This window comes from Suillus bovinus (genome assembly GCF_016758785.1).
Source record: "Suillus bovinus strain UH-Sbo-P2 chromosome Unknown EDB93scaffold_11, whole genome shotgun sequence".
Taxonomy (NCBI): domain Eukaryota; kingdom Fungi; phylum Basidiomycota; class Agaricomycetes; order Boletales; family Suillaceae; genus Suillus; species Suillus bovinus.
This window is the reverse complement of record NW_024542067.1, coordinates 215,693-238,006: the sequence shown is the minus strand read 5'-3', so window position 1 is coordinate 238,006 and position 22,314 is coordinate 215,693. Positions and strand designations below refer to the sequence as shown.

General features: G+C 47.3%; 10 protein-coding genes across 10 annotated transcripts; 2 read left to right on the top strand and 8 right to left on the bottom strand.

Moving 5' to 3' along the window:
- Window positions 1–211: 211 nt before the first annotated feature.
- EDB93DRAFT_1101827 (uncharacterized protein) lies at window positions 212–1,707 on the top strand (the record flags this gene model as incomplete). Its single annotated transcript, XM_041447140.1, has 7 exons — window positions 212–222; window positions 285–309; window positions 364–449; window positions 503–598; window positions 724–890; window positions 1,336–1,412; window positions 1,579–1,707. 7 exons carry the CDS (start codon window positions 212–214, stop codon window positions 1,705–1,707), a joined length of 591 nt encoding a protein of 196 aa, XP_041310402.1.
- A 136-nt stretch (window positions 1,708–1,843) lies between these two features.
- On the bottom strand, window positions 1,844–3,037 carry EDB93DRAFT_1080417 (uncharacterized protein; the record flags this gene model as incomplete). The annotated part of the gene is made up of 6 exons (XM_041445534.1): window positions 1,844–2,066; window positions 2,219–2,291; window positions 2,347–2,439; window positions 2,493–2,606; window positions 2,666–2,711; window positions 2,762–3,037. 6 exons carry the CDS (start codon window positions 3,035–3,037, stop codon window positions 1,844–1,846), a joined length of 825 nt encoding a protein of 274 aa, XP_041310401.1.
- A 550-nt stretch (window positions 3,038–3,587) lies between these two features.
- EDB93DRAFT_93040 (uncharacterized protein) lies at window positions 3,588–5,895 on the top strand. The gene is made up of 14 exons (XM_041457985.1): window positions 3,588–3,837; window positions 3,899–3,908; window positions 3,957–3,976; window positions 4,027–4,059; window positions 4,119–4,158; window positions 4,453–4,485; window positions 4,538–4,614; window positions 4,669–4,723; window positions 4,789–4,887; window positions 4,945–5,055; window positions 5,119–5,159; window positions 5,220–5,239; window positions 5,312–5,413; window positions 5,471–5,895. The coding sequence occupies exons 1-14, from the start codon at window positions 3,784–3,786 to the stop codon at window positions 5,481–5,483; spliced, it is 708 nt and encodes a 235-aa protein (XP_041310400.1). The 5' UTR covers window positions 3,588–3,783; the 3' UTR covers window positions 5,484–5,895.
- Window positions 5,896–6,175: 280 nt separating this feature from the next.
- Window positions 6,176–7,252, bottom strand: EDB93DRAFT_1239172 (chromatin associated protein KTI12; the record flags this gene model as incomplete). The annotated part of the gene is made up of 4 exons (XM_041451603.1): window positions 6,176–6,704; window positions 6,752–6,831; window positions 6,889–7,049; window positions 7,099–7,252. 4 exons carry the CDS (start codon window positions 7,250–7,252, stop codon window positions 6,176–6,178), a joined length of 924 nt encoding a protein of 307 aa, XP_041310399.1.
- A 1,267-nt stretch (window positions 7,253–8,519) lies between these two features.
- Window positions 8,520–9,801, bottom strand: EDB93DRAFT_92997 (uncharacterized protein). Its single transcript, XM_041457984.1, has 4 exons — window positions 9,731–9,801; window positions 9,568–9,672; window positions 9,288–9,509; window positions 8,520–9,224 (listed from the first exon to the last, which is right to left on the bottom strand). The coding sequence occupies exons 2-4, from the start codon at window positions 9,594–9,596 to the stop codon at window positions 8,723–8,725; spliced, it is 753 nt and encodes a 250-aa protein (XP_041310398.1). The 5' UTR covers window positions 9,597–9,672; window positions 9,731–9,801; the 3' UTR covers window positions 8,520–8,722.
- A 1,648-nt stretch (window positions 9,802–11,449) lies between these two features.
- On the bottom strand, window positions 11,450–12,650 carry EDB93DRAFT_1101822 (NAD(P)-binding protein; the record flags this gene model as incomplete). The annotated part of the gene is made up of 7 exons (XM_041447139.1): window positions 11,450–11,587; window positions 11,648–11,715; window positions 11,826–11,894; window positions 11,953–12,045; window positions 12,098–12,211; window positions 12,265–12,310; window positions 12,366–12,650. 7 exons carry the CDS (start codon window positions 12,648–12,650, stop codon window positions 11,450–11,452), a joined length of 813 nt encoding a protein of 270 aa, XP_041310397.1.
- Window positions 12,651–13,068: 418 nt separating this feature from the next.
- Window positions 13,069–15,617, bottom strand: EDB93DRAFT_1129642 (P-loop containing nucleoside triphosphate hydrolase protein). The gene is made up of 9 exons (XM_041448890.1): window positions 15,525–15,617; window positions 15,442–15,474; window positions 15,286–15,362; window positions 14,909–15,230; window positions 14,610–14,848; window positions 14,374–14,557; window positions 14,201–14,322; window positions 13,423–14,147; window positions 13,069–13,352 (listed from the first exon to the last, which is right to left on the bottom strand). The coding sequence occupies exons 1-8, from the start codon at window positions 15,535–15,537 to the stop codon at window positions 13,521–13,523; spliced, it is 1,617 nt and encodes a 538-aa protein (XP_041310396.1). The 5' UTR covers window positions 15,538–15,617; the 3' UTR covers window positions 13,069–13,352; window positions 13,423–13,520.
- Window positions 15,618–17,243: 1,626 nt separating this feature from the next.
- EDB93DRAFT_1101820 (uncharacterized protein) lies at window positions 17,244–17,836 on the bottom strand (the record flags this gene model as incomplete). The annotated part of the gene is made up of 3 exons (XM_041447138.1): window positions 17,244–17,333; window positions 17,523–17,645; window positions 17,699–17,836. 3 exons carry the CDS (start codon window positions 17,834–17,836, stop codon window positions 17,244–17,246), a joined length of 351 nt encoding a protein of 116 aa, XP_041310395.1.
- Window positions 17,837–18,278: 442 nt separating this feature from the next.
- EDB93DRAFT_1129631 (uncharacterized protein) lies at window positions 18,279–19,290 on the bottom strand. Its single transcript, XM_041448889.1, has 4 exons — window positions 18,899–19,290; window positions 18,675–18,850; window positions 18,563–18,626; window positions 18,279–18,511 (listed from the first exon to the last, which is right to left on the bottom strand). The coding sequence occupies exons 1-4, from the start codon at window positions 19,034–19,036 to the stop codon at window positions 18,449–18,451; spliced, it is 441 nt and encodes a 146-aa protein (XP_041310394.1). The 5' UTR covers window positions 19,037–19,290; the 3' UTR covers window positions 18,279–18,448.
- Window positions 19,291–21,136, bottom strand: EDB93DRAFT_1129628 (3',5'-bisphosphate nucleotidase). Its single transcript, XM_041448888.1, has 6 exons — window positions 20,859–21,136; window positions 20,595–20,804; window positions 20,529–20,561; window positions 20,281–20,480; window positions 19,972–20,226; window positions 19,291–19,918 (listed from the first exon to the last, which is right to left on the bottom strand). Exons 1-6 carry the CDS (start codon window positions 21,091–21,093, stop codon window positions 19,709–19,711), a joined length of 1,143 nt encoding a protein of 380 aa, XP_041310393.1. The 5' UTR covers window positions 21,094–21,136; the 3' UTR covers window positions 19,291–19,708.
- Window positions 21,137–22,314: the final 1,178 nt, after the last annotated feature.

Sequence of the window (22,314 nt, the reverse complement as noted above, 5' to 3'; positions counted from 1 at the left end):
TAATCACAGCTTTCAATTGAACGTCACAAAGTCTTATTACCCAGCCAGACGCTCACCGCAAGCTCTCTCAAGTCCCACTTCTACTTTCAATTCTTTCTGTGCGCACCTTGTCTTCGAAGCCCTCGCAAATTGTTGCTTGATTGCTAGTACTTGCCTTGGCTCGTCGTTATTAATTGTCGTCGTGTGCCGCACTTGCAAGACATAGTAAACGATGGCTTCTTGGTGTGTTCCCTGTCCCTCGCCTTCTAAATCATTTTCTCATGTTTATATATTCATGCAATCAGGATTGATATATTCTCCTTTCTAACGGTGAGCATAAAGCCAGCATTCTCTCGTCGCTCCTCAACTGGGCTGGTCCTGCAGATAACGACCCTTTTTTTGGGGACCATCCTCATCATCATCCTCGTTGTGAAAAGCCTCTCAGCAGCCGCTCAACAAACGAAGCAATCGTACGTTGAAATATGCGCTCACCCAATTTAAACATTCAACTGGGTTTCCGCAGTCTTCAAGACAGAGGCATTTCTATATCGGACAAAGGGGTCTCGATCAAGACGTCGAAGAGGTTTGACAGGGAAAATTATGTGGATGCGACACAACGGTCAGTAGTAATACTATCATGCTTTTATTTTCGTGTTTTGCTCATGTGAACATCTCGACCGCTTGTTTTTTTTTGCCTTCCCACTGGGTTCCTCGTCCATTCATACTATTTCATCATCTCTACAGCGGTATAATCAAAGTTTTAGACGCATCCAACTTCAGCCCCAACAGCATGGATAACTCTGAACACCACCTCAAATCTAAATCGACTAGCAATCTGTTACAGGCAGACGACTCGGATACCGCTCTCAGCACAAAGATATTTGGGATGCGGCGAACGACCAGTAGGGCGAGTAAGTGAGAGCTTGTAAGGGCAGACAGACCTATGGGTGAAGGTATAGCCCTCATCTTGTGGCCCATGGGTGCACTCATGCCGAAATCATTTCCAGGGAGTTATTTAGGGGCCAAGTACAATTTATCAATATGTAATTGCGCGTGAATAGTTTGGGTAGTGTATTGTATTTCGAACTTCGTTTTGACTGTACAAAAGTATCAGACATGTTTAGCTTGAGATATTCCTTTTGTATAAACGTTATCAGTCTACCTTTGAACAGTTTCCCATTCATCATGTGTAGCCAATAATTATGGGTGGTGTCTTTGCCCGCAAAGCACGACGCTCCTGCTTCGTAGCCTAGGCACCATGCGTCGGACTTCCTCTTATTGTGAAACATCGCATTCCAACAATACGCCTCCTCCCTTTCGCCTCGGTGGCGCCATCGATCTCCGTGTGCTATGTAGCTTTACTCATCCGCGATGACAGTGGCGCCCCCGATGCCCTCATGAGCCGCACCAACAACAGGTGCAACACGGGGTCGGTCAGTCGGCGCTGGAGTTGCAAAATTACTAGTCATGAAGTGAATGCCTTCAACAGGGATCCGTCTTGTATCAAAGGTGGGTGGATCACTCCTGCTTTCCGTGCTTTTGATATATTATGACGAGCAATCCTGCCAACTCATCATGTAGTACTAATCATCGAAATAGTATTATCCGCTAAGCATGGACATGCATAAGTCAAGGAATCTTTCCCTGTTTTCTCCACGGGTGCTTTTCGATCATCTTGGTTTCACCCAAACGCAAACGTTGAGTCAACCTTATGAGAAGGTCATGTAGACCAAAATATCATGGTAACGCATCTTAATGAATGAAAAGGCAACTGAAGATTTGGTCATACGAAGAGTCGGGATATACTTACATAGCTGGTTTGAACTTTAAAGACAATTTACATTATATAGTCCTTGGTATGGAATCAGTCCATCCAGCTTCCCCCATCAATTGTGATTGTCTGGCCAGTGATGAAGCTAGATTCTTTGCTCGCAAGGAACGATACCAAGTTCGCAATGTCTTCCGGCGTTCCAATATGCTTTAGTGCTGAAGTCGTTGATTGGTACTGCCAGGCGATTCGATCAATCAGGGGGGTGGGAACCTCACTAAGAGATAGAGAGATTAACACATACATATCGGATCGCTGCCTTGCCATCAGGAACCCCCACCACTTTCTCCAACGAATCTGCGGAGAATTGCACTGGATGCGGGCATGTCAGCACCAGGGTACATATGTAAAAGAAAGAGAAAATGTGTGATGAAAGTGAGGTAAAATGGTAGCAGAAGAAATAATATGAACATACGGAGAGGCGTATCAATTGGTCCAGGCGCGTAGGCGTTCACGGTGATGCCATGTGATCCGATTTCACTTGCTAGAATGCAAGAATAGTAAGATAAGATAAGCATTATGACCTCTGGAATATATACCGAGCGCCTGTGTGAACGATCGAACGGCAGCTTTCGACGCACAGTAAATGCCGTTCAATGGCACCCCTTTCTTCCCTGATACTGATGATGCGCCTATGACAAAGAGTATTATTATCAGATACGAGACAAAAAATGGACGTGCATACTGATGATCCTCCCGCCACGTCCTCGCTTGATCATGACCTGCGCTGCAGCACGCAAGCACAGGAACACCCCGCGCACATTGGTGTCGAATACATTGTCGAATTCGGTGAGGGTAGCTATCGGAGTTTGATGTTACCATCGAAAAATATAGGGATCAAAGACAGTATGGGCTCACATTCAACCATAGTCTTCACGAGAAGTCGTCCAGCGTTCGCAACCATCTACCCAGTTGTCAGGCGACGTCGCAGTTTTCAGCGGAGGAAGCACCTACAACGTCCAAACCATCGAATTCTTTCTCCGTAGCCTGTATCATGCGTTGGACATCCTCTTCTTGTGACACATCGCATTCCAAGACAATGCAGCGCCTCCCCTTCGCCCTCACCTCTTCTGCGACGCCGTCGAGCTTCATGCGTTGTGATGCTAAGTCTGCGATGGCAATGTCGAGCCCATCATCTGCGAGTCGTAGGGCAATGGCGTGTCCTATGCCCTGGGCTGCGCCGGTGATAAGTGCAACACGAGGTTGGTAGGAGGAAGCAGAGTCAGACATGATGCAGAGACCTTGGGGAATAGACGCCCCGATCTTTATATGGCGGAGGTACTAAGATAGTGCAAGCCCGATACTAGGGGGTACCTGAGAAATTAGTACACGGGCATGAATACCCTTTAGATCATAATGCAACAACTTGATGGTCGCGCATGATGGGGTTCATACAGCATGCCGCCCGGCCCGGACGGCGCAATGATATACACTCAAGCAATGTTTCCAATCGTTACTTGGTATATCTGGCTTCAGTCATGTTCTCATCAATGGCATGGCATCCTTGTCCGTGAGGTCAATTGACAACTAGAAAGCAATTTCTTCCGACGGAAGTTCCAGTCCAGCTCCGAGCCAACGGATCATTGTGTTACACGGCAATTAATTCAGCCAATCGAGTGATGCAATGGACCTGAAAGCGATACATACAGTTTGGATCAAAGTCTTGTCAGAAGGCCCAAGCTTGCAGAGTCCAGGGAAATTTACGATTAGCTAATTCAAGTATTTTTACACCCAGACTGGGTAAAGTTATTTACTGTTAGTCAAGGTGCAATTGTATATTTATCAAGTCACTGCCAGGCCTGTACATCCAGTGAATCATGATGGTAAAACGCTCCGTCACGACCGCAGCAACCTAAGTTTAAATCTGAACTAACTCTCTGGATCCCCAGCATTACACTGCCACGTGCGGCCAACTTGAATGGCTCTAAAACTCAAAAGGTGCATACTGTGTACGAAACACATTTTTGGATCTCTAGATGGAATATTCGACTGCTGATATTGCAGCAGCGAGGAGCTTGCAGTCAACTAAGGTGTGTCTCCTTGTCGTATCATAGGAGGGCGAATCATAATTGACAATTCATGTACCTTCAGTATATACACAGTGCGTACTGTCTTCACCCATGATATTCTTTATCCTAACATAGTTCAGTGTCAGTGGCTACGTTCTGGGTAGGTTTATTCTGATGTATCCACGTCCGCTGTCCAACCCGCTTATCTAGATCTATGATTATGCATGTTGTGTTCATGAGGAGGTAATACACTTGTTCCATGATACACCTCGGTTTCAATACCTACAATATGTTGTGTCAAGTGGAGATTTCTGCTTAAATCGCGCTGGACCAAGATGAAAGGTCTCTACATTGTTACACGATACCTCCCCTTTATCATCCTCGCCATGGATCTATATAGTGCGTTCCGCTCCAGTACACATCGCCACAATGATGAACTAACATTTGTTTTTCAGGGGGATTTACCCCGAATGACAATGCAGATGTATGTGATACGGTGGAGAGTTGATGAGAACGAACAACTTATTGCATGACTTCACCAGAAATGCCGAGCACTGGACAATGTTGAGCTAGGTACGTGTATTGTACATTCATCTACGCATATTCGTGCCGAAGGCTGCTACTTTTCTATCACAGGTCTTGACCTAGTATTAATTATTTTCTCCGAATGTATCTCTCGTTCCCCCACACTATACTTGTGGTTCTGATGCGATTCATCTAGGGTTTTTCATTCTTAGAATATATGTGCTCTGGGACAATCATAGAATCTTGCTCGTAGCCATGCTGTCCACCTTTCTCGTGAGTTCCCAATCCACTCACCATACCCAAGTTAGTAACAGATGCATGAACCAGTCTTTTCTTGGGGCCTCTAGTGGTATTGTCATCGCCACCACTGCTACCGCATCATGTACGCGCACTCACCTTCCCTTCTAGCATTCCACGACCACTAAAAAGTTACATTCAATTTAACAGATGCAACTAGCGCGATCTCGGGCATCACAGGGTGCTACCAGTCTTCGACCACTTACTGGTTATTCATACCATTTCTTCTCCTTTCCGTGTTGCAATTGGGTGGGTAACCAGGACCACACATATGTACAAACACGTGCTGACAGGTGTCCTCCACAGGACTCATGATGCTCACGCTCATACGTACCATGCAGGACTGGCGGAGAAACTCAAGCTGTCTGTATGATGTCCTGGTGAAGCATAGCATATCCTATTATGCATGTGGTCTTCGTGAGTTAACACTTGTATGCGCCATTTTTTCGTCCTCATCCATATTTATTCTCTTTCCTAAAGTATTTTCAGTAACGAACGTCTTCATACTGCTGCTCCTGCATGTGCGTGTATTTCCACAATGTCCTTTACGATCGAGCCATTGATGTTCCGCAACCCCCCAGTCTTCCTACCGCGTCATATTGTATGAGTATGCATCTCCACATCCTGCTGCGTATTTTTACTAATAATACCTGAAACGTACACCCACGTACAGTTTCCAGTTCATGATCCTTGCAACCCTCGCCACGCGCATGCACCTCCATCTCTGGCAGGTGAACCATGCACAAGGCTCTAGCTCCTCTATGCATATCCCAATGTCCGACATATCATTTGCAAATTTCACGGTGTGATGTCTCATCTTGTGGCTTATCAGGCGTCCTTCATGAAGCGATGGTTGGATCGTACAAGATAACTGGTGGAGGTAGGCTTGGTAGAGTTCGTTACGTGCTTGACCAATGCATACAATTTACCACCATTATCTGGCCCCGATCATCCTTTACTTGCTCGTAGGTTAACGAGGATGGGGTGGAGATACTGGATGACGACGTACAGGCTGGTGACATGATATATGATTAGTTGGTGATGCGGTCACTCATGAGTTTGTGATAGAAACCTATGTCATCTGTGTCCAACGATAAGCGCATGGATGGTCAGGTATACTGCAACGCATCGGAGGAACCATGACCAAAATTATGCTGAACGAAGACACAACTTGATAGTCAGTAGGAAATCAGCACGCGGGCGGCAGCTTCGTCAAACAGAGTGATAAACATCATACACCACTGAGTCTTTGGATGGTCTGACGGCATTGTTGTACTTGCTGAATCTGAGCACAACGTCAAGGTAAGACCTGGTCCTGCGCAGCACAAAGGAGAAGACTTGCAAGTCATTCTAAAACATTCGAAGATTGAATACTGCGACCCATCTATGAAAACTGTACGAAAAAGTGAGACTCCATGAGAGATTGTGTTCACCTGGGTTAATCATTTGATCTTCGATATGCGTACCCAAGCCCTGCGTTATATTATTCCCAGGAGTCTGAATCCAATGCTCTTGTTTTGAATACTTAACGTGCAAGTCACCTCGTAACACACAACCCCTCCTCCAAAAACTCAGCAAACGCACGTCCCACGCCTTCCTCTCCCCATTCCACCCTCCCCTTTTCCGTGCTTCCCAGTGTTACAGCTTTCCGGCGCGCAGCCACGAATTGGCGTTTGAGCCGTTGCAGCTCTGACAGCGTCAGTGCACGATGTGGGAGTGTTAAGCAGACACGAAGCACAGAACTATCAATAGCACTGTTGTTCGAACTAGGTTCGAGCGCATCGACGGTGATGACGATAGGTCCCCCAATCGGGCCAGCAGCCTGAGCAGCCATGAGCGCAGAAACTAGTGCGTTTGTCGTATGCTCAAGCGTGCGGAGGGCGTCTGTGGGTGCTTTTGGTGTGATCTGGGTGCCGACGTTGGGAGGTTTGACGATGCCAGTTGTGACTGCATCCGATATGCGTTCGAGTGGAGGTGTTGGGTCATCCCAGGGGATGGTGAAGAGTGGGGCGTCCCAGCGGACCATAGATGAAGGCTCTTCGAAGCGCTGGATGAGGGCGTCGAGGCTGTTTCAAGGTTAGGAATGGGTGAAAAAATGGAGGGGAAGACAGACGTTTTGGGATTATATCTCTTCCCATCTACTCGTTCGTCATTCCATTTCCGACATTGATCAGGCGTAGCGAGGACATAAACCTACTTTTCTCGATTGCATCAGTTGTGTGAGTGAGGATATCGTGATGTATTACACACCGTAGCGACCCTTACACCAGCCTCTCGGGCCTTGCAATACAACTGGTATCTAAACCCCTTGATGTAGTTCATCCCGTCTACGATGAGGATTGTGTCTTTGTTAATGTGCCTTGTGATAGCGGTGAAGAGAGTTGCGCGGGCGGTCTTTTCTTGGAGCGAGTCTGGTTGCCGGGGGTCAGTCAGGAGAGAAGGAAGAAGATAGGATAATACCATCATATGACACGCGGTCGACGGCCAAGTCATCGTCTGAGATGACTTTTACTTTGAGCTGAGGGGTTGAAGCTACTGAGAGAAAATCGTAGATTTGGGCTGCGCGTGTTGATTTTCCAGAGGATGGGTAACCTGAGATGGTGATGAGGGCCATTGAAAGATCACATTAGGGTTCGGGATAAATGTATTTTGGCAAGTTTTTTAGCCAGTCTGAGAGTTAGGGAGTTATTAGCTGCTTTTTAGCCAATCACGTGATGTTAGGCGAAAAACTCATTTAAAGTCGCTAAGAGCTTAAGCGGCAGCCAACACTCGCGAGGCTCGATATCACACACCTGTGTTTGCTATGAACCTCTCGAGCACACATGGTTGTCATGACGTGCCGTTCAGGCTGCCGGATCAATCTTGAACCAGCTCCGACTGGCAGGTGAAACCTGCGACACTCTACTAACATTGGCGAGCTCACTACAGCCAAGACCATGCGAGCCTGCGTTTGCTTATTTTACATTCCACTTCAGTGCTCAAGAGTGTCATGTTAGTGTCGATCGCAAACCTAATCCTCGGCCCAACCCTTTCGCCGAACGAACTAATACATCGAGAAGTTACCGGAATTAGCTCATGTCGTTGAAGATAATGGATCATTAGATGCATATAAATGGGTACCCTTCATCTCAGCTTAAGTCGACTGCAATCTAGAACTCGTGCGTGACTCGCGCTCTCCTCCCCTCAGTCTTTCATCGTTTTGCCCTCGTTTCTCATTGTTTATCCAGCGCGCTCGTGTACTAAATATTCTCCTCCTTTCATCGTCCAGCGTGCATTTCTCTAGATCTCTTCAAAACTGTTTCGTTTATCATTCTGTCGATAGCATCTTCACCTTGTCTTGCTCCTCGTCCGCCGTGTCCGACCGCTACCTCGTATAGTACCGACTACATTTCGGCCTGGTCATGACTCACTTGTATCATCCCAGGCCCCTGTTGTACACTGTTTCGCTTCTCATCTTACTGTCGTGAGTTTCTTACACAGTTACACTCTTCCACTCGGTGATATATTTTTCCAGACAATGCCGCTTACTGCTTACTGTTTTCTCAGTCTTGCGATATGCGCTTCCGTACCCTCCCTCTGTTAATTCATGAGTTGACCTACTACTAGCTCTGCCCTCTGTGTCAAAGGGTGCTCCAATGAAAAGAATCGTTGTCAGCAGGTTTTAAGCTCCGTCAATCCAAGAGAAACTTTGCCGTGTACACCACTTTCGCCATGAATGCACATCCGACAAACATATGTACGTGAGTAAATGTCCAGGTGTTATAAAAGGTAAAAAAATTATTTGTTGGTAGGTTTCAAGCCGCAATCCAAGAGAGCGGATGTCTCATCTGTTCTGGTACTGTACGTTGGTCATGTTGACTATTGAAAACATATGTTGGAGGATCCAAGTCCGTGTACAGTGAATGCTACTAAATCGAATCAATTTCAAAATTTCTCCGATGAGTCCTACTGAACATGATCTCGTTCGAATGGTAAATAAAGTTCGTTACATAAATCATATCCATATCCATAGGTATCATATACGAGTAGATAAACTAGCGCCAAACTTCTCTTCACAAAACAAACTTTGGTGTCCATAAAATCACTACTCTCCACTCCGCTCATCCCAATCAGATCCAGTCTCCGAAACGATGTCCATCGGGTCATGCGCGTCAACGATACGGCGGTAACGGCCACCTGCGCGTACATCCAAGGGACGGCCTTGGGCCAATGCCTCGTTGATGTAGAATTGGAGTGTCTTCTTGGGACACCCAAGCTGCGGCTCGTCCATGTCAAAATGCATGGGATGCATATGTTCTGGGTAGGGTTCGCTGCAAACAGGCGACAAGGGATGATCATTTATCATTCTACGGAGTACAGTCGGGTCCTGCTCCTGCAAAATCTCATCGTATTTGGGATGGGCTGGCGCCAGAGTCTGGACGGCGACGTGGGACGCAACTTCACTAATGTTTACGAGTGATTTGTATGCGGAACGCGAGAGTACTCGATGAAGGTAGTGGTGGTTGGGAAGAGGGGGAGCAGGAGCGGATGGAGGAGGGATGTTTAAGCGACCAGCATTGGACTTGGTGCGAATACGTTCTGCCAGTCTGACAATGAAAGTATGGTCGTTAGGGATCTGCAGTACATCTGCTGAAGCTTGATTAACATACCTCTGCTTTACAGGCACTTGAGGCCTGAAGCTCTTTGAGTTTAAAGAAAGCGCTCTGAAACCACGTCGAGGGACGCGCTCAGTTGGTTCAGGGGAATAGGAAGACTTGTCCAGCAAGTCTGTGCATGAGTCGACGTTTGCGTCAGTCGGCCCATGGTAGTGTGTGTGTTGTGAGGTCATTGATTTGGAGTGCTTCAGCGACGCCTTCCGGTCATCGTTGGACCTGAGGTGTATTGATTAGTATGATGACGACGAGTAGAGCACGAGAACGGTAGACTCACTTTTGGAAAATGTTCCTGAACGAATTCATAGTTGATATAGAGAAGATGCAACGTTGCAAATACTGTAAGGTGGTAGTGGTGGTGGTGGTGGTGGTGGTGGTGTGTCTGGTGGTGAAGGTTATCTGCATGTCAGAATTTAAATGCTGGGCTACTGTGGACGTACCATAACATCCACAATCACGTCCACAACCACAAAGTAATTGCCCATATCCGGAGGCAATACAGGTGTAAATGCTCTTGCGAATACTCCGATTGCTCACCTAGGATCAAATTAATGCCACCAATGTCGCTGCATTTGCATCACAAAGGTATAATATACAATTACCAACCAATTATAGAGTACAGCTGATACATGCGGGCCAAATGAATGCATCACGCGTCTTCCTCGTTAACCTCTCGACCTCATAGCTTGAACACGCGATAAAAATGACCTGCGACGACCATCAGCACGATGAATTTGATGCATGTAATACGAAGATGGGGCATGGTATGTACAGGGACGCTGAACAAAACAGCTAGCATCCTCCTTCGACCGTCTCACTTAATAAGACTACTCAGCGTACCTTTAAAGCGCAGATCTGACCGACTGTATTTTATTAAACCAACCTGCCCAACACCAATCAAGACGCTTCGCATCGCAAGCAATCTAAAGGTGATATAAAAAGTCAAGCAGGTATTGCTATCAATTCTATCAGAATTACGCACATGGTGACTATGACTCGGAGAGCCTCTGGTAGATCATCGACAATGAGCGCGATGGCAATTTTTCACTACGGGATGAAATCGTAAGCTCTACATTTTGCCGCCTGTAGCAACGCGCGTATGCAGTTACTTGAAGGTTCATGGAAATCTACTCAAATGGCATTATGTTAGCAATACACCGTGCACGGGCTAGTTCGGAAAATATTTCACCATGAAGTATGTTTGGCTTTGTTAGGGACGGAAGCTCGAGCATCCTCATTAGGGATTGCCATGTCGATCAGGCTACAAAGTACCAGCGATGCTAAAATCAAGGGTTGAGACTCTATTCGCATAGTTATGCTTATTCACTGGATCGTAAAATGTGTATATCAATAAGATCTAGGAGCCTGCGTGAGCTTGGGCCGAACACTCGCGAGGCTCGATATGACACACCTATGTTGCTATCAACCTCGAGCACAGATGCTCCTTCACCAAGTCCGAACTGAGGAGGGGATTCCAAGCTCCGACTCAACTTTGTTTAGCGAGCGACTTAGTCTCCTAACTTAGTACAACATCGACACCGTTTGGACACTAATAATCCCAAGCTCCTTCAATTCCCATCCGAAGTTCGTAGGCCAGATGTCTGATGAGGTTCTCCGATTCCGACTCGGAACGCTTCATCAGACATCTGGCCTACGCCCTTCCAGCGCAATTCTGATCGAGGCATTAAGGCCCGAGGGAAACCCCCCATCTCAAGGGCTGCGATTTTGCAATGGTGGAAAAAGTTTTTGTACTACCTACCAAACGACAGGTTTAAATCTGTTCCGACTCATTCACATCCATTCCGAGTCGGACGTACTGGTGGTTGTACGATTCCTACGAAACCATTAATTCCTCGATGATGCACCGAAGATACAAGGGTGATGTCAGGACAATCATATCCGACGATCACTGGGCAGGCGATGAAAACATCGTGACCCTCGTCCTCTAAAGACTTTTAAACTGTGTGGATTGCGATGGAAGCTGGAAATCGTAACATTGTCTCATGATATATCTTCACCCTTCTTAGTACGCCCATATGACCGAAGTGCTTGCAAACAAGGTATCTTGGTAACGGATACTGGTTCTCCCTCTGGAGCATACCACTTCGGGACGTGAAACTCAGCTATTTATCACTGAATGCACCAGCAAGGGTACAATATCAATCCATCCATAATCCCCCGTCAACTGTGATCGTCTGCCCAGTGATAAAGGCAGAGTCTTTGCCTGCGAGGAACGATACTATGTTCGCAATGTCTTCGGGCGTTCCAATCCGCCCCAGCGCCACATTCGTTTGGTACTTTTAAGCGAGTGAAGTGATCAAAAAACCTCATCTCAAGAGAGAGATACTGATACATACATTTTGGATAAATGCCTTGCCATCAGGAAGCCCTACCTGTTTCGCAAAGTCTTCGGCAGAGCCTCGCACTGGATACTAGCGTCAGCATCAGGATACAAAAACTAACAAAGAAGATTAATAATGGATGAGGGTAGGGAGACGAAGGTGGCAGATGAAACACAGCATGGAGCAAACATACTGAAAAGAGTATCAACTGGTCCAGGAGCGTAGGCGTTCACGGTGATGCCGTGTGATCCGAGTTCACTCGCTACAGCGCAAAAAGGCCAAGATGAGATTAGACGAAGTAATGAAATGACTAGAATCACCGAGCGCCTGTGTGAATGATCGAATGGCAGATTTTGATGCACTGTAGATACTGTTGAACGGCATGGCTTTCTTTCCTAATACCGACGACGCGCCTATAGAAACGGTATTATTATCCAAAACAAAAGAACAAAGGACCGTACATACTGATGATCCTCCCGCCACGCCCCTGCTTGATCATAGTTTGCGCTGCAGCACGCAAGCAGAGAAATGTCCCGCGCACATTGGTGTTGAAGACCTCATCAAAATCGACGAGGGTAGCTATTGGGATACGATGACATCACGGAAACAGACCAAATATATGATTGGCTTACAATCAACCACAGGCTTAACAACGATTCGTCCGGCATTCGCTACCATCTAGAATACCATCCGTCAGACAGTTTGGTAGGTGGACAGCCTACGAGACACGTACGACGTCCAAACTGTTGAACTCTTGCTCTGTAGCCTGCATCATGCGCTGGACCTCCTCCTCTTGTGAAATATCACACTCCAAAACGAGACACCGCCTCCCTTTCGCCCTTACCTCATCCGCGATGCCGTCGAGGTTCGTGCGCTGTGATTTCAAGTCAGCGATGGCAATGTCCAGTCCGTCCTCTGCGAGCCGCAGCGTAATAGCGCGTCCAATGCCCTGGGCTGCGCCAGTGATGAGTGCAACGCGGGGCTGGTCTGTCTGTGCTGGTGTGGCGGAATCGACCATGATTCAAGTGCGGTAGTCTGCTAACCTGATCCTTACTTTATATCCTGCAGAGCAAGGAATGATGTGTCAGTAATTACCTGACGAATTCAGTGATATTCAACTGGTTGCCATACTAGTATAGGACTTGATTCGATATTAAGCCCAAGAGCTTCGATGCAATCTCGATAACGAAGAACAATTGACAGGCAGGTTCCAAAGATGGGCAAGCACATTTTTATAGATGCCCTCGATGGTAAGCTGAGACTTGTCAGAATGATCAGAAGATCCAGCAACCTTGACGCCGACTCGCGTCAATGGTCATGTGATGCGCAATAACCCTGCAGTGACGAAATTCGCATCGGGACATAAAGACGTATCCTCTACATCAATTTCGAAGCGGGAAGAAAGCACTACTTCGTAGTAATGCGCAGTTTACTGCTCTGCTCTGCGAATATCGTTTCAGCCGCAAACTCTGAGCTTTGAAATTGCTCTTGATGTACTATGACGGCACAATGGGCTGCAAAGTTAGCTCGACTCCTTATCATCATGATTATTACGCGATTCATCATCTGTCTTGTTGCCGTACTCGTGTACGATACACTGATCCCACTGCAGTGGCACCACTACATTCAAGGATGCTGACTTACTTTTTGTGAGTTCTTCCTTTTGCCTACAGAATTGCAATTAGTATGCATTTTGCGACCAAATGCAGACCGAAAATGACTGGCAACGGGGAGGATTGGACATGTTTTAGTTTACATCAGCAATTGTCATCGCAACAAAGGTAGCTCACAGCGAAACTTCACACAGCGCCGGGCTCTGGCGGGCAGCACTTCCCTTGACATTGCACAAAACCAAATACCATGATATGCAGATAGAAAGAACATTGATTTATCCCTGCACATCAGCAATAAATGTTTCCTGCAGCCCATCAACCTCCATCCTCGACTCAGCCTTAGTCAACTTGTTAGCAGCCCTTCGTGCACGCTTGCGATCCTGCTTCAGCGACCGCCTATTGATCGCGCGGCTCTGGCTCCGCGCAGCGACTTCTTCGTATGCAGAAAGGTCCTTCGCGCGACGGAACCGCTTCGGTATGCGCAGTTGTGCCGAGGAGTCGGTAGCTCCTGTCTGTGTGACCAGCGAGGGCGAACGGATACGCTTGCGGGATGACGGGAGTGAGAGTGAGAGTGCTGATGCAGTCATGCCATCATCAACTATCATGCCAGATTCCTGTACAGCAGTGTCATTGTCGACTTCACCGTTATCCATAGCTACCTCCTCCATTGGTGTATTTTCATTGAACGCGCCGGCGTCCGCTGTGCCAAACAAACCTGCAAGCTCAAATGGTTTGGAGAATGAATTAAGGATTTGGGACTGTCCGACGGTTTCTGCGCCTGTTGCGGCAGAAGGCATCGACGAGGGATGAATGGTGGGCGGGACGGAGAAGTAGGGGATTTTTTGGTGATTCCAGTCCATGAGAACGTGACGTGCAGCTGAAAGTAGGTCAGGGGTACCTCCCTGTAAATGAAACAGTTGTGTGAAGTGCTAGAATTCACAAAAATAAAGCTGACCTTGAGTAGGCGTCCGCTGTTGAGCGCAACCATGGTGAGAAACTCCAGTGTATTTGAGAACTGAAGGAGATTATATAGTTTTTGGAGTGTTTCGTGTTCTGTCCGCGCAAGGATCTCTTCCACTGAAACAGCGCGATTAGCAATCCATCCACCAAGAACTGAGTTTGTCGCACCAACAGCGATGGGATCTTCCATATCCTCAACTTTGACTACATTTCGAAGGAGAATGCTGCCCTTTTGACTAGAGTCATCTTCATCAAAGACTACACCAGGTGAATCGATTATTTTGATTCCTCGCTCCAGCTGCACGGATTGAAGGTCTTTCGTGTGACCTGGCTGTGCAGCCACTGCACAAGCCTGGAATCACATGTAAGACATTCGGCAGGAGTAGTAGCAGGAAAATTGAGACCTTTGATCGTTTCAAAGAATTGATGAGGCTACTTTTACCGACATTCGGGAAACCAACAACACCGACTGTGATACTCTGTGAACTGGGTTTGAATGCTTTGAGAAGGCGCATAAGTCCGGGTGCTGTCGTAGAGCTGAGATTAGAACGTTGATTGGAGGAAGCAGAACGGAATGGGAGTGTCGGTGTGGAATGTCGAAAGTATCGCAGCCATTGTTGGGCATTCTCTTTTGAAACCAAATCTTTGCTCGCAGAACACGGTGAGGAAACATGCAAACACCAAATGAAACCAACATTCATACCGATTTTATTCAGCACAAATACAAGCTTCTTCCCTTCGCTTTCTCTTCGTCTTACCTCTTCTTCGACTAGTCGACTCCGACATCCCTCCGGATCGCGAGCGTCAAGCACAAGAATGACGATGTCACTTTCATCGATTACTTTGTGCAACATACGGACGTAGTGGCGGCGAATTTGCTCCTTTGTCTTCTGTGAGGAACACGCATAAGAGGCGGCATCCTGGTCTACAGCCTCCTGAGCCTCTGAAGCAAGAGCTGCTAGTGAAGACAGGGTGGGTTCAGCAGCCATGTAGGCATCTGGATCGTCGGGCTGGGGTATAGCAGGCTATGAGGGGTAGCAGCTCAAGACGAAGTACCAACAGTTAAAACTTGCAACGTACAGAACTAGATTTCCGCTTTTCCGCAATCCGAACCTTTAGTTGAGGAAGCCTTGGTATTCCAGGATCTTTCTTGAGCTCTGGTGCGCAACATTTTGGGCTCGATCAGCGTTTGTTCTTTCTGCAATAGGTGCTGGAGAAATGGGAATGAGGACTGACTGGATTTTTGCGGTACAGATGATTTCTGGGAGTCTGTAAACCAACAGATGAGAAAAAACACGAGCGTGGAGTGCTTTGCGTACTGTTCCTGCCCATGATAGTTGTGAATGAGCTTGGTTTAATTCGCAATTCCAGATAGTGTTTCTAAACGAAACAAATCAAAGATCGTTTCAAGCTCCGTGACGAAATATGTTACACAATAAGTGTAGAGAGGGAACAACGCCTCTTTCCATACTCTTTCTATGCCTCGCTGCATCTGATGATGGCATCTGCAGCCCAAAACTATGCATATCTCGACACAGCGACCAGTGACTATCCAAATCATACTTCACACAGGCCCCTTGAAAAGTTCTGTGACTAGTGCCAACCCGAGTTGCTCACACACTGTGACACGCCCTACCATCATACCGGTCGGCAGCTTCACTTTATTGCATCAAGACGCCGGTTATGCAAGTTGGCTCTTCTTGCGCATGTATGGCATGCGTTATACGTGCCTCAGAAGAACCAGTCACGCATCTGATCCAACCACACATACCCACTTCTTGACATGCCACTGACACACTCTTTGTACGCCTCACAGATCACTCATCGACGTGACATTCCCGTCTCCACACCTCACAGCGGAGTTTTTTTTTCTGCGATTCCATAATACGCGCTCTACATTGTGGGGAACTTGCCTTTGATTGCCGCACTGCTGAGGTGCCCCAAAAGACCGTTGATGAATCAACGATAGCCTTCACCCATGGAAATGTTAGCAAATCATTTGATCAAACTAAACCACCTTGTCCCCGAAATCAACTTTTCAGGCAGAAAACCCACACAGATTGTTTCGTCAACTGACTTGGGATGCTGTTGCAATATAATTGCTGGACACCCAGAAACGCCGCGGACCCAATCCAAGCTGCGCATCAAGCGTCTCTTCTTCTACACACAGCCGCGAGTCTACTGGGTAGCTCCATATCTTGACAGGATTATCCAACCAGCACTGGTAAACGTTTTGTAAGACGCAGCAGGCTGCGTGTATCATGTTGAACAAGTGATTCAGGCTGTGTCGTGGCTGTCAAAGAAACAGCCGATGGTGTCGTATCGAAGATGCCGAAGCCTTGCTGACTATGACATCTGCATGTAACGTTGAAGGTGAGTACGGAAGGTATGCCACCTGATGACACAATTTAGAACAGCGCTACGCTCATGAGGAGCCCCCTGACACGCAGTTCACTGAAGCGGTGTGTAACCTGAACTATTAAAACCTTGATGTCGTATGAACAAGAAGCAAGCAGTCCAAATATCGGGTGTGCTTAGGCGAGTCTGCCACAAATACTGGTCCCGTGTACCTATCAATCACCAGCACGCAGAATGATGAGAATTCTCAAGTCACCGACTTTGTTGGTTCTCCGAAGACCTTCACCATTCTTTAGGTCACTCAAGCTATACGTAGTCAGGGATGGCATCATCTAGGGCTGAATTTGAGCACGCATTCAGACAGCAATATTATTCGCTGCCTGCGGGCGTATCATCATATGGAGTTCCAACTGGAATCGATTTTTACGGTCGCAGCTGTTCGGTATGCGGCAGATATGCCATCTAACATCATTAAGCGATCGACTATAAAGGTGTAGCTCGAAGAATCTGTCTGAGTTCGAATACATAGAAGTCACATCGCATATACTATCATACCAGCGCCTCCGCTTAGCTTGCCTTATCCATCAAGGAATCACTCTGCGTCGAACACAAAATTTGGAATAAGGATAAGGGGGTTATGATCCCTCATCTGTACCGCAGCCCATTGTCTATTCAGGTCTTCAGGCCGATACACGCTGCAAGTACCAATGGACGGTGTTAGTCCGATCGTCCGTCAACAGCGCCTGTATTAACTGCTGTGTAAGTAGACCCTGCAATTCACAAGAGCATTTACCTGTGAGCGATCATCAAACTTTTTTAGGCTCCAAAACAGCGAAGCGTCTGAGTGTGGTGATATCCTGGATGTACATGTTCGTCTGTTAGATAGGGCATAATAAACTCTGATGGGAGACAGACACATAAGTGCCATATCCAGTTGGTCTGATGCTCCAAGGGCACACCTGGCGCCCACATGTGAGTGCAGCACTTCTTTTTTGGATAGAGTTGACAGTGGCATAGGAGTTATGCGCGAAACTTCTGATGTTGTACTTGTCGTAATGCCCACTGAGTTTTTCAATGACCCACTATAGAATGTTATTTATCATGCCCCTCTATATGACCTGTAGGTTGGACGTACTGCGGCATTCTCTGCCCGGCCATCATTGCCTGTTACCAGGGTAGCGGCATCCTTTGGGCCTTGTACAACGAGAAAGTCATTTGTACTAGCATTCCTAAGAGTGTAAGTTCCAGTTTTAAGGTTGCCTAGAATTGTCATCGTCGCGAAAGTGAGTGGGAAGCAAATGAACGAGTTGTGTTTCTCGAAATGGGACAGTGTATAGAGCAAACCTTGCATTTACCAACCATTCTTATAGTCGGATCGGGGTCAACCATGTGGTCCGAGTTCGCCTCGTAACGACAATCACGATGGTGTCGAGACAGCATATGAAACGGTGTCACAGGATAATTTCGGATTCTCAAGTTCAATGGACAGGCATTCGGCAGTTCAAACTTAGGTGGCCTCGAGGAAGGCGAAGATGCATAATTGGGGTGGCGCCAAGTTGCCGTCACAGGCGTGATGCTCGGACTGCAGCCGCGAATGCCATCATTTAAATAAATGAACACAGGGTACGTTACACATGCCGGTCCGCCGGCAATGGAAAAAAAAAAAGAAGTGACTGGATTACCCATCGCAAGCACAGCCTCAGATGCAAGGCAGATACGTTTTAAAATTTTAATGAATCATTGAGAGCATAGAAAACCATACTACCTACGAATACATCCCGCTGAGATCTGGCTGGACGTGACGCTGAACTATGACACCTCGCACTCCACTTTGGCACCCCAGGTCCAGTGTCGCACCCCACCCAATTCCCAGCTTGTACCAAACCTAGGCAGACATCTTGACGAATTGCCAGTATACCTGGTGTTGTGGATTGTTGGTTAGTATAGCCTGCAACAGCTGATGAGCATGAGGCTGGAAGTCAAATTTCGATAAGCTTACATTTGTACCATCCCTTGTCTTCACGATGGTCCAATAGAGTGAGGGATCCTCATGAGGTGAAATCCTACGTTGCATGTTTAAAAAACATGTCAATGATGACTACGTCACTCACAGGTAGAAGTCACCAAAACCGCTGGCAGCAGGACGAATGAACCACGGGTACGATTCCGTCCCAGAAATGATCCCAGCGCCCGCGGTGGGAGACTCTCCCGTCTGAGCAAAAGTATTCTGCAAGAAACTCCTGATATGATAAGTGTCCTCGAGTCCAGCCAGCTTGTCCAAGACCCACTGTCAAAGAAAAGTTAGCATACAGACGCCAACTCTGTGAAAGCTCACTGCAAGGTGCTCGAAATGACTATCTTGAAGGACAATCAAAGTCGAAGTCCTATTGGTGTCCTCGAGAGCAGCGTATTGTCCGGTAGCTATATGCCTGATGCTATATGTCGCAGTTTGAAGAGTGGCCTGATCAATCATCTTTGCTAGGAAGCATAGAATACACGGTAGACCAAAAAGCTCGGCAGTAAATAACAGGCGAATTAGCGCTGGTAGTCGTCGCGGCCGATGACCATGAGGCAAGAAGCATCAGATATAGCGCTCATGCTATCAAGCGCCCGGCCAAGGTGCTCATAGGAACGCTCCGCGGCAGCGAAACGGCAAAACGGGAGGTGCCAGGAAGTGCTAAAGACAAGCGCCACCCACTGGGATGTGAAAGATTTTGACAGAATCATCACCGCTTTCGATTTGATTCCATCTGTTCACACGTCCCTTAATTAGTCATAACGCGCGCTGAACACTCAAAATGATCAAATGTGGCGTAATCGTAGACGCTTGAGTCTCGGCAGAGTGTTTGGTCAAGAGATTGGACGGATCAGCTGGTCGAAACGAGCACTAACAGTCAACTAGATGTTAAGCGCCAAGCATCGCCCTGTGCCAGAGTGCAACGGAAATTTCCAATAGAATGTTTTAATTCATCTGTGGGAAGCAGTATGGAGAGGGTACTAGATTGGTTGCCTTCAGAAGGCGACCGAAGAACACCAACTCCTTCAGCTAACGCCCGGCTTGACAAACTTCTACTAGTTGTCCGAATAGGAGGTATGCAGGGAACCAAATGCTGTACCAGCGTCTGATACACGACAAGGTGGTACCTCATCTTTGAGGTGTATTTTCAGCATGCTCCGTGAATTGAGCCCGCTTGATAGCTGATACCACTCGCCCGTGAAGTTCCTCATCAACTGTGGCCACAAAGCCACGATTTTCTCCCATTCCCCTGCCAAGTCCAAACCGGAGTGGAGCGCCCTCAGAGTCTGTGATTTTGCCACCCGCCTCCTCAACGAGAATGCTTCCAGGGGCATGATCCTACATGTCAGGATTATCAGTATTACTAAATAAATAATTGTCTCACAACTTACCCAAATTCGCTCCTCGTAAGGCCGTTTACCACCAACAGTAGACGCCGGCATGCGAAGATACACTGCGCCCTCTCCTCTGGCAAGACAACAATATTTGGCCTGGCTGTCCATTCCCCATTCAGTGAGGTGGAGTTCGTCGGAAACCCGTCGAATCAATGGTATATTAGTGTGCTTTAATTCTTCCGATTGTAGGACGTATGACTTCTCTGGAAGAAAGTAAGGGAGTTTAATCGCACCAGTGCCAGACAAGGCGATCTGTGTAAGGAAATTAGGGGAATTAAACACATGGCACACAGAATTGGAGATTACCTGAAAGGCGCCTTGTCCTCGGACAGCAACAAATATACAGCCCTTCCCTTCATCAGGGTTTGCAGGGTGTATTTGTATATTTGGACATCCGATGACGCCCAGCACAACCTGGCTATTCACAATGAGGGAGAGACAGACGGCATACTGGCCGCCTCGTAAGAAGCCTTTCGTTCCATCGATAGGGTCAACTGTCCACATGCCTAGTACAGGTCAGAATATGGAATTAATGACATACAATGTAGTCTCACGTTTATTTGGACCACCTTTATCGTTTCCTTCATCTATCGCCCTTCAATAGGGCGTCTGAACTGTACTCGTGTTGAGAACCAAGCCCCATTGCGCTTTCTCCCCGTCGATGAGATCTTCCTGCAATGCGTTGGTAGCCAGGGAAACTACTCGTTCCCGCAGTCTAGTATTTGACACTTGCCGGAGAGCATCTGCACCCTCCTCGCCGACGATAGGATCTTCGGGGAATGCATTCCTCAAGATAGTATTGATAACCGCTTGTGCGGCATAATCTCCGACTTCATGAAATTGGTTAGCTATGACCCTCGATCCTGAAAAACGGAAATAGATACCTGTGACTGGTGATTCGTCTTCCTTCTCGAGGGTATCCGTTCTGTCTCGGACTAACTGATTGAACACAGTGCAAGTCACCAGACATGCTCTCCGTACTGCTGCAATCGCAACCTGTTTCTCGACTGAGAATGCATCGGGAGATGTAAGAGACATCGATAATAGACGTCTTGGGATGTATCTGAAATGAGCCTGAATGTTCAGGTGCTTGCTAGCAGGGTGCAACAACTTGAACATCAGTCACCAAACAGTCACCTGGGAGTCATCATCGGATCGTGGGATCAATCAAGAACAATCGAAGTAGCCTAGTTTTAACTTTTGACTTGTTCATTCAATTCCAGCTTCAATTTTTGCAGACTCCGGAGTCAGATGACGGTCTGTTCGAGCTTTGAATGTTTCTTCATGAATCAAGACAGTACACTTTTCAACTTGCCCCGACATGTTGGTAGTTTCTTAACGAGACTCTCACATTTAATCAGCCTCTTGTTCTTTAAGACTTTATCACAAGCACACAGCTGCAAGACCTTCCACCTGGCACTAGCTTTTCGAAGCTCGGAACTGGTTTAAACCCGGGCTGCGCCGCTGCGCGTCTGGTCACCCTGGCAGTACACGTTTCTCCACAAGTTCCAAGCATCGGATGGTTCTAGAGCCAGCAATATCGATCATTCCGCTAAGCATACAGGCGCCTACTTATATCCCAAACTACATTGCAGTCGAACTGGAAGGTGGCGTGCACAACGTGAGTTTATTATAAAGTTCAAGGGCTAGGCTGGTAGGCTGCCGGCAGATTGTCACGTAGACCGGTAAAGACGGCCTTTCAGAATACGAGAGGTGGCATGGGATTCTGTATAGCGCAGTTGAAGGAAACGTTGATGATCCCATGCGGATACGGCTCAGCCAACCTTTCTCTGGCTGTAATCACGCACTAGTCGCAAATTTGATTTAGTGGGCACCGCAGCTTAGGATCCGGCATAATATGCTATCATCTCGCATCGCGCACATTACAGCCCACCTCAGGTTCGTCAAAAAACATCCAGCCTATTTGGATAACGCTTCGTTGGCATGCCTTCGTCACGAGCCGGCTCGGCGCTTGAACCTGTACTTGTATTCACTCCATTTCCGTCCTTAATGAGCTAATCGGAAAAGATTTTGATGATGCTCCTAAGTCAAGTCTGTCATGCACTTCTTGCTGCCGTTGGGCAGCTACGCTTTCTGCTCTGCGAGCCGCTCGCCGACATTTATGTCGATTAACAGCCGTTTAATTTCTGTACGAAAAAGTCTGGAAGTATGCCAACCAGGAAATAAATAAAACCCATACCTTCTCCTAGAACGTGGTAAAGGAATGAACGATGGTCTGCATTCCCGAGGTCCAAGCAGACTGCGATTTCATTGATGGCAGTTACTTGGTAGGAACGTTATTGCCATAAGCAATGGGATCTCCGAAACCTAAATTGAAAA